Source organism: Lipotes vexillifer, unplaced genomic scaffold (genome assembly GCF_000442215.2).
Source record: "Lipotes vexillifer unplaced genomic scaffold, Lipotes_vexillifer_v1.1 scaffold951, whole genome shotgun sequence".
In the NCBI taxonomy this organism is placed as follows: Eukaryota; Metazoa; Chordata; class Mammalia; order Artiodactyla; family Lipotidae; genus Lipotes; species Lipotes vexillifer.
In genome coordinates, this window is record NW_006793664.1 from 1,317,259 (window position 1) to 1,327,550 (window position 10,292).

The 10,292-nt window shown below is 45.5% G+C and overlaps 1 protein-coding gene across 1 annotated transcript in view; it reads right to left on the reverse strand.

The window, feature by feature from the left end:
* Nucleotides 1-7,216, reverse strand: part of CENPU (centromere protein U) — a 29,670-nt gene extending 22,454 nt beyond the window's left edge. Inside the window, exons 1-3 of the mRNA XM_007466520.1 lie at nt 7,185-7,216; nt 4,299-4,347; nt 2,426-2,543 (exon numbers count right to left, since the gene is read on the reverse strand). Of these exons, the coding sequence (XP_007466582.1) occupies nt 2,426-2,543; nt 4,299-4,347; nt 7,185-7,216 (199 nt within the window). The remainder of the gene's footprint in view (nt 1-2,425; nt 2,544-4,298; nt 4,348-7,184) is intronic.
* Between the last annotated feature and the right edge of the window lie 3,076 nt (nt 7,217-10,292).

Consider the following 10,292-nt stretch of genomic DNA (forward strand, 5'->3'; position numbering starts at 1 on the left):
GCCGCGGAGCGGCTGGGCCCGTGAGCCATGGCCGCTGAGCCTGCGCGTCCGGAGCCTGTGCTCCGCAGTGTGAGAGGCCACAGCAGTGAGAGGCCCGCGTACCACAAAAAAAAAAAGGAAGTTCTGACACATGCTACAACATGGATGAACTTTAAAGACATAATGCTACATGAGAAAAAGGATACAAAAGTACAAATATTGTATGATTCCTCTCACATGAGTGGTCAAATTCATAGAAACAGAAAGCTAGAAGAGGGAGACGGGAACGAGGTGCCGTCGGCTATTGGGCAGAGAGTTTCATTCATGGGAAAGAAAGGACAAAGTCCTGGGGACGGATGGGGTGATGGCTGCACAATGATGTACACACTTAATGCCACAGAACCAGACACCAAAATGATTAAAATGGTTAATTTTGTTATGTATATTTTACCACACAAACACAATGAGATACCATTTCATACCCATTAGGATGGCTAGAATCAAAAAGTCAGATAATAACAAGAGTTGATGAAGATGTGGAGAAACTGGAACCCTCATACATAGCTGGTGGGAATGCAAAGTGGTACAGCTGCCGTGTAAACATTTCCTCAAAACGCTGAAGCAGAATCACCACATGACTGAGGTGTACAGTTGGCCCTCCATATCCATGGGTTCTGCATCCACAGATTCAACCAACCATGGATTGAAAATATTTGGGGGAAAAAAAATTCCAGAGAGTTCCAAAAAGCAAAACTTGAATTTGCTGCAGACAGGCAACTACTTACATAGTATTTCTATCGTATTAGGTATTATAAGTAACCCAGAGACGATTGATAGTGAACAGGAGGATGTGCATAGGTTATATGCACACACTATGCCATCTTCTGTTTGTTTTTTGTTTTTTTCCTGGCCACACCACACACCATGTGGGGTCTTAGTTCCCTGACCAGGGATTAAACCCACACCTCCTGCATCGGCAGTGTGGAGTCTTAACCACTGGACCACCAGGCAAGTCCCCACTATGCCATTTTATATAAGGAACTTTAGCATCCTCGGACTATGGTATCCACGGGGGGTCCTGGAACCAATCTCACATGGATACTGAGGGATGACTACATTCCCAAAAGAAATGGAAACACATGTCCATACAAAAAACTGGTACATGAAAGTTCACAGCAGGATAACTCATAATGGCCACAAAGTGGAAACAGTGCAAGTGTACATCAACTGATGAATGGATAAAAAAATGAGGTCTATCCACACAATGGATTATTGAACTATAACAATTTTTAGGAATGAAGTACTGATACTACCACACAGATGAACCCTGCAAATACTACACTAAATGAAAGAAGCAAGTCACACAGGACCACATACAGAGTGTACGATTCTATTTAAATGAAACATCCAGGATAGGCAGATCCATAGAGACAGGAAGCAGATTTATGGTTGCCAAGGGCTGAGAAGAAGAATAGGGAGTGATCACTCCTGGGCACGGAGTTTCTTTCTGGGGTGATTAAAACGTTCTGGAATAGAAAATGGTGATGGTTGTACAATTTTGTGACTATACTAGAAGAGAATTGAATTGTACACTTTAAAATGGTGAATTTTATGGCAAGTGAATTACATCTTAATTTTTTAAATTATGATTTCTTTTAGATGAGTAGTTAAAACATTTTTATCAAGTCATAATAAAAGGGGTATTCTGGTAATGATTACTTTTCACCTTACAAAATGTACAATATTTTCTTTTATTAACAAAAATTAGACTAGAAATATTAGATGCCAAATTAAAAATACGTGAGAAGTTGTATGTTTTCAAAATTCCCTTAAAACTTATTCTGGCAAAAAATGCCTGATTACTGCTGTTCTAGATGTGGGTGCACATGGCACATTCTGTATCATTTCTGGCCTCTAGAGTGGCCAGTGACACACTGACAGAAGCTGTCCCATCTGGACAACTCACACACCCCTGGTCAGCCAGGAACCAGTCCTGTCTTCCTAACACTCCAAGGAACACAGGTGAAGCTCTCCTGAAGCATCCTCCGCCTCAGTGTGTTTAGGAAAAGGAAAAATTATCCCTCTGCTCCTTCCTAAATTAAAGCCCCTTACCGAATGACTGCTGGAGGTATGAAGTGAGAAATGTATTTTATATTCCTCTTGTTATAAAGGTCTACAACAGGTGTCATAATGTGGCTGGCTTGTTGACAAATGCTACTAGGAGAGCTCCACTTTGACAACACTTAATAGAGTTCTTAGTTCCAACGTACCTAGAAGTGAGAAAAATTAATTCAAATTATCAGATACTCCCCAGAACATTGTATTCATGTGCAGACAACCTCACTTTTGTATTTGAAGGCATTTCTACATTTTTATTAGTAACTGGCCTAAGCGCTGTTGCTTGAACCACTTTAAAGATTTTAGGATAAAGATTTAAAATACTAACCAAAGCTTTCATAGGGTTCTTCATCTTTCTCATTTTCACCCAGCCTGCCGATGCTTGAGATCCCAGAATTATCAGGAAAATCAAATACATTGGTAGGCTTGTGCTTTGGGCCAGCTTCCTAAAAGTGAATAAAGTTCAAAGTCATTGAATTGGCCCTCCCAAAAAGAACATTACAAAGCTGATTTGCGTGGCAAGGATCCTCCCACTATCACCGCAGCCTAAGAAGTGAGCCTTCACACTCCTGGGGGGCAGAGGCTCTTCTGATCATCTGAGGCAGGGATTGGGAAGCTTCTCTATGAAGGACCAGGGGGTAAGCACAGCTGACCACTGAACAACGCAAGGCTCAGTGGCGCGCACCCTCTGCGCAGCCAAAACCCCCGTGTGACTTTGCAGTCGGCCCTCCCGATCCGGGGTTCCACATCTGCGGTGGTTTCAACTGCGGATAGTGTAGAACCTACTATTGAAAATAATCCGGGTAGAAGTGGACCCTCCCAGTTCAAGGGTCACCTGTATATTAGACTTGGCGGGCCCGTGGGGACTGGTGCCACTACACAGCGCAGCCACCGCAGTGTGAAAGCAGACAGTGGCAACGCAGAAAGCAGCAGCACGGCTGGGCTGCAATCAAGCTTTGTGTGTGGATACTGAAACTTGACTTTCATATTTTCACATGGCATGAGACACTCTTGATTTTACTTCAGTCATTTAAAAATATAAAAACCACCCTTAGCTCGCAGGGCTTTACAAAACCAGCAGGCAGGCTAGATCTGGCCCACAGGCCACACAGCCTGCCAACTCCTGAGCCCATGTGGGCCTCTCCCCAGAAACATGCCCATGAAAATTCCTAAACACAGAGGTTAAAAACTCCTGATTGCAGGAAAGAGACGAGGGTTTACAGTGCAATATACTAATAAGCCCCAGAAAGACTGCCCCTCAAATCCCAATGAAAGACAACATATAGAAAATGGAAAAACATCCACAGTAGCTCTGGAAAATGTGGAGGGCTGCGATTAACAGACAGGAAAATATGAAGAAATCCTGGAAGATATACAGGAGATGGAATAAAACTGAGAGACAAAACAGAAACTACCACTCACAGACCCTCAGGGCAAAATGTTTCACAGAGTGTGTGTGGGTAGGACAAAGGCCAAAGAGGAGCTGACACCCTCCATCCTTCTCAAGCAGATGGGCCTTCTCGAGGAGGGAAGAGGACCGGAAAGCTGAAAAAACCCTGCCAGAGAGGGAAAGGGCCCCCTCCAAACGGGGAGGGGGTTAGGGGAGCAGAGGGGAGAGACCCTGCCCAAAAGAGAACACCGGGGGAAGGGCACAGAGCAGGGAGAGCTCCCGACGCCCGGGCACCCCCAAGCAGGCACTATCAGAGGTTCATGTGAATTTCCAAGGCCAATTGGACAAGCCGCTGGAAAATACTCTGAAGTGAGCTAGCCAGAGGGTTAAACAAATGCACCTGCCTTTCACAGACATTTACTTTTAAGACTCCACCCTGAAGTAAAAATACCATGTGAATGTGAAACTAAATGGAATATTATGAAATCATAAACTGTGGAAAACGATAACAACATGGAGAAATGGCTACAAGTGACAAAAGCAAAATACAGAGTATTGTACAATTGTTCAACGATGTCGATTATCCAAATGAAAATGAAACCAGCCTAGGCCGAGAACAAAAGATTCAAAAACGTTAACAGTGGCCATTTTCTCCATTATACTGGAAAGAGTAGGAGGAAAAGGAATATGCTTTTTCACAAGAAAACACTGAGCTTACCAAGTCTATGAAACTCTGAGTCTCCTATAAAACGTTATTTTGTATTGTCAATTACAAGAAAAATTATATTAAAATATAAAAAAGATAACTTACATCTTTTGTGGAATGTGTTCTTCCTACAATGTTCTTTGAATATCTCGTACTAGGAAACAGCAAAAACACACACAAGAGTTAGGAAATACTTAAAAATAACTTGGGGAAACACCAGAATTACACCTCATCCAAGCATTTTCTTTCCAAATTACATTCCTTGTTAGTTGCACTAACAATGTGCACATGATGAAATTCAGGTACTGGCAAAATCCTTTTAGAAAGTAGAACCCATATCTCACACATTGAGTTAAATTTTTTATAGGGCAACTCATAACACCTACGTATAAATAGCATAGCTCTGCCCTCAGGGACACAGAAAACTCCTAAGGCTGCCGTCATCCTTTGTCCCTCAAGTTGCAATCAACAGCAACGGCTGGCGTTCTGCAGCAATGAGCAAGAGAGCTCTTTCTCTTTCTCAGGCACTGGGCCCCCGTTCCATCCATGCCTGGCTCTCTTACACACATTTTCTCATTTAGCTCTGAAACAGTCCTCAAGGTAGAAGTGAATCCCACATTCCAGATATGTATTTGCCCAAAGCCACAGGCGGTCAGGAAGGAGGGAAGCCTGCGTTAACATCTGCATCACTTCAAACCCAGAGCTGCCCTCTTTCCGCCCTTCAGGCTCCCTCCAGTGGGCATCAGGATAAAAGGATAAAGTTGCGTACCTTCAACGGAGCTTAAAGTAAACAAGATATGACAATAGTGACCAGAAGAAAAAATGGAAATATGAGAGGAAGGAAATAATCCCGCCAGGGACTATGCTTTGAGTATCCTCTGTGGCCCAGGCATGGTGCCAGGGTTGGGGGGATGCCCTACACCACCACGCACAGGCCCTGACTTTCAAAAGTGCCCTGCAGACACCCGTTAGCGGAGAGCAAAGTCCATTTCGTGTCTGAACGAGTATTTCTTTGTGGAACAAGTATTTATTTGATATAATTTCAAACTTAGAGAAAAATTGAAAATACTCTAAGAACCTTCTGTGTACCCTTTACCTGCTTCACCAACTGTTTACATTTTGTCCCCCCTGCTTCCTGTGTGTCTGTGTATGGTAAAATGGGGACACTGCAGTGTGTCTTTCCTAAGAGGGTGTTACCTTGTGTAGTCACAGTACAACTTCCGAATCAGGAAATTTAACACTGACATCATTATCTAATCTACAGTCCATATACAAGTTTCATCAACTGCCCCATCATGTCCTTTAAGGTTTTCCCCCAGCATTAAAAAAAAATAAATACAAGAGAATATAAAACATAAGATTTCTTAAACCTTCGGTTTTATTATGTGTGTGCGTACATGCACGTTTGTGTACCCGTTGTGATGTAAAACATCATTACTGTGAATTACAGTAAAAAAAAAAAAGTTGGAAAACTGTTAGAGCAGTGGTTCTCAATCCTCAGGTATCAGAATCACCTGGAGGGCTGCTTAAATAAAACAAGACTGCTTGGCCCCAACTCCAGAGCTGCTGATTCAGGAAACCTGGGGTGGCCGCTGGGAGTCTGCATGTCCAAGTTCCCGGTGGAACCACATTTGAAAACCACTGCTCTATTTGATTCTCAGACCCAAAAAAGAAGGTAGAGCACATACTAGTTTTACGGCCTTTACGATTCTGGGGTTCAGAAAAGTTAAGTGACATCAGTGGTCACACAGCCAAGTGATAGGACGAGAAACCAGATCATACAACTTAACCCACTCTTTCCACCCTTTCTTGCTTTGTCTGTGCTCAAAAAAGTGGTCAAGTTCCCTCCTCACCTTAGACTAGGAGCAAGGTGAGGCTCCCAAAAGATGGAAACCTCGGTGATAACATACGTAAAAAATTTTGGTGTATGCGCATTAGTGCATTTTAGGGGGAGGGATAAACAGATTTCAGGAGTCTCAAAGGCAAAAATGTTAATATGTACGTGTATACGTGTGTGGGGGGGGAGGAGGGAGGGAGGGAGAGAGAAAAAACCCCACTGGCCGATCAGATAAAGTTTCACTCTTGTCTGCTGAGTTTCAGGCCCCTTATTCTTTCCCAACCCTCCTCCCCGCTGGCCACGGGAGCCTAGTCTCGTTCACTTAACTGCCCTGCTCCAGCCTGGTCCCTACGCTGTTTGGCTGCCTGCACCCTCACCCGCATCTACAAATGCACCTTCTCCAGACCGCCTTCCCAACGGCCCAGGTGGAACTCCTAAGGCCTTGAGTACCAGCCGGAGCGCGAAGCACGCCGAGGCCCCTCCAGCCAGGGCCACACAGGGCCTTGGATGCACTCCAGACACCACCAGCGAGACACGTGCCCGTGAGTCCATGAAGAATAACATTTTAGAGAGCAGTTTTGTAACCTATTTTAAAATGCATGCCCTTTTTGATTAAAAAAAAAAATGCTTGACTCATCCCGGCTGGAGGCCCTCTTTAAGAAAAACAAGCGGCAGCTGGGGCCCCCGCGTCGGGAGATTTAGTTCAGCTTTACAGTCTGTAGTTTGTTACAAAAACAAGCAGGGTCTTGAAAATAAGAATACTGACTACCAGCCACAGTGTAAGCGTCACTAGAACGTAATGTCTGGCAAGTAGTAGGCACTCATTATTTGTTAGTTTCAAAATATTTGGAGTCTACTTTAGGCTACACTCACCCACACAAAGTAATGCTGACACTAGCCAACGTTCTCTCCTCCCCGCCGGCCACGGTTTTAAACTGACTCCTTTAAACCTCACCGTAATCCTTCCAAGGTGGGAATATTATTATTCCCATTTTACCGACGGGGAAACCAAGGCCCTGAGAGGTTAGTCACTAGGACAAGTTGCACAGTGGCAGAGCCAGGGAGCACGAACAGCTCCGAGAGGCCGAAGCCCGGCGGAGAAGGAAAATAAACCGAACCCCCAGCCCAGCGCCCCGAGAAGCCACAGCACTTACCCAGAGCGCCGCACTTGCCGCGGCGGGGCCATCTCAGCCTACCGCTCACTGCGCCGGCGCAGCTCCCGAAGTTCCCGCCAAACCCCGCGCTGCTCCCAGCGGCCAATCCGGGCTGAGGACGCGGGCACGCCCCCTCCCGAGCTTGCTTCCTACAGGGCCAGGGCTCCTCCCCGTCCTAGAGCAAGAGAGAAAACTCGGCCTGGCACATCGCAAAAGCGGAGCTGGAGTTTACGCCTTACAAGCAGTTCCTGACGGGTCCACGAGACGCCAAAGATTTCCCGGGTTTTCCCTCACTCCACGTCCCCCGCGCACGTTTTCCGCGCTCCGGAGCCGCCAGGGCCCGCCCCAGGGGGCGAGGAACGGGAGGAGCGAGTGCCGGAAAGTCGAAGGGCGCACTCCCGCGAGGGGCGTATCCAAACCCAGGGCGGGGCGCGCTGGGTGCTTAGGCGCCTGCGCAGTTGTCTAGTGTAATGCATTGGAAATAGGCTTTGACTTTTACCCTGCTGCTGCCCTGAAGCAGTGGTGTGAGCTTGGCTTATTATTTCTACCCCAGTTTCTTCATTCGTAAATGCGGAGGGCCCCTTTTAATATTCTCTGATTCTTTGCTTTGTGTTTAAAAATGTACCTTTATCACACCATAAATAAAAATGAACTTAAAATGGATCAAAGACCTAATTGTAAGAGCTAAAACTCTGAGAAGAAAACACAGGGCAAAACCTTCACGACATTGGACTTGGCAATGATTTCTTGGATGTGACAGCCAAAAGCACAGTTTGGGATGATGAAAAAGTTCTAGGTGGTTAATGGTGGATGGTTGCACAGCAGTGTGAATTACATAAGTAACTGTACATTAAGTTGTACAGTTAAAAATGGTTAAAATGCTGAACTTTATGTCATGTACCGATACCACAATAAAAATTATTATATTTCATGCGTACTAAAGAATATAACATATATAACGTAAAGACAAAAAGGAGCACCTATGTGCTCACCACTGGGTTAGGAAAGTAATAACGGTCATTCCTTCCACGGATAACCACTCTTCTGATTTTGTGTTTCTCATTCCCATGTTTTTCTACCTTGATATATCCCTAAATGATGTATTAATTATTGTATGGTTTTTTTTGTTTTTTTTTTTTTGCGGTACGTGGGCCTCTCACTGTTGTGGCCTCTCCCGTGGCGGAGCACAGGCTCCGGACGCGCAGACTCAGCGGCCATGGCTCACGGGCCCAGCCGCTCCGCGGCATGTGGGATCTTCCCAGACCAGGGCACGAACCCGTGTCCCCTGCATCGGCAGGCGGACTCTCAACCACTGCGCCACCAGGGAAGCCCTATTGTATGTTTTTAAACTTTATATAAATGATATTTGGTATGTATTTTGAAAGTGCTGTTTCTTCCTCATGATTTTTAGGTTTTATCCACATTGATGCATGTAGCTGTCATTCATTCATTTTCACTGTCTTTGGAAGGCACTAAGTAAATACACCACAGTTTATTAATCCATTCTCCCGTGTATGGAAACATCAGTTGTTTTCAGTCATTTTGCTGTTTGTTACCAGCAATGCCATGCTAAACATTCCTGTAAGTGTCTTGCAGGGCACATATCTAAGAGACAAGGATACACTCAGTAGTACTGTTCCTGCCTCATGGGATAAAGACATTTTCAGCTTTATATGAGAATGCCAAGTTCTACGCACCGTTTCACAGACTGTACAATTCACAGCCCCATCAGCAGGTGTATAAAAGCCCTCTTGGCTCCACATACTTGTCAATACTTAGAAATTTCAAGACTTAAATATTTTTCCCTGACTAGCAAGCTGAAATGGTATCCTATTGTGTTTTTGATTTGCATTTCCCTTAAGTTGACCATCTCCTCCTTGTTTATAGGCCCTTCCTGATTCCTCTTCAGTGAAATACCTGTTCACCCCATCCAGGAATCATTTGGGCCATTGCCACGGAAGAGTAAATTACCTGTGAGGATTTGAAGGTAGTTCCCCACTGATGCATAGAAATAGGGTTCCTGGAATCACTGAAAGTTGTCACTGGTAAGAGGGTGGACATATAGCTCCATTTCCCAGGAAAGGGGTTACAGTCAAACCTTTTGTGCTTGTGCTTCTTGTCTTTCTGTTAAGACAAGAAGAGGTTCAGGGCTTCCCTGGTGGTGCAGTGGTTGAGAGTCCCCCTGCCGATGCAGGGGACACAGGTTCGTGCCCCGGTCCGGGAAGATCCCACATGCCGCGGAGCGGCTGGCTACAACAGTGAGAGGCCCGCGTACCACAAAAAAAAAAAAGAAAAAAAAAAGAAGAGGTTCAGCACTCTGGATGGAAATAAAATCTCAACCCAAGTAGGTTTAAATGGTAAAGGAATTTATGAGCTCGTGTCCCTGAAAAGCCCAGCGGTAGGTTGGCCGTCAAGCTCAATTGGGTCTAGAAGATGGAGAAGCCATCAGGGCTCTGAATCCATTTCCCTGCTCTTCTTGGACCTCAGCTTTTTCCTCAGCCTGGGTCCTGCCATCATCATCCCCATCCCCATCATCATTGCCTGGACTTACTGAGCATTTACCATGATCCAGGCATCGTTCCAAATGTTTAGTATAATGAAACCATTTAACCCTCTCAATAACCCTCTGTGGTAGGCGCTAGAATCCCACTTCGCATATGGGGAAACTAAGGAGCAGCCGCACAGGAAGTAAGTGACTGTGGCTGCACAAGATCTAAGGATTCTGACCCAGAGCCTGCACCTGGCGCTCTTCCAAGTCTCCCGTGGGAATTCCACCCTTCAGAGAGAGCAGCTATGTCCCAGCGCTCCTTCTCCAGAAAAAGGCCTGAGATTTACTCTAAGTGGACCAGTTTTCGTGACATGCCTACCTGTATTAGTCGGGGTCCCAGAGAGCTAGAACTAATAGGACGTGCCTCTGGGGTTGTGAAGAAGTAGGGACAGTGCTCAGGATGGGGCGGATGGGGGCAGAAAACACAGGAGTGGAGCCAGCGGGTCTGGAGCCTCGGGGGAACCTGGAGCGGCGCGGGAAAGCTCAGAGGGACTGCAGGACTTACGAGGCGGGTCGTTAAGTTACGGAATATATTTTCATGTTTGGGAAATGAAAAAAAA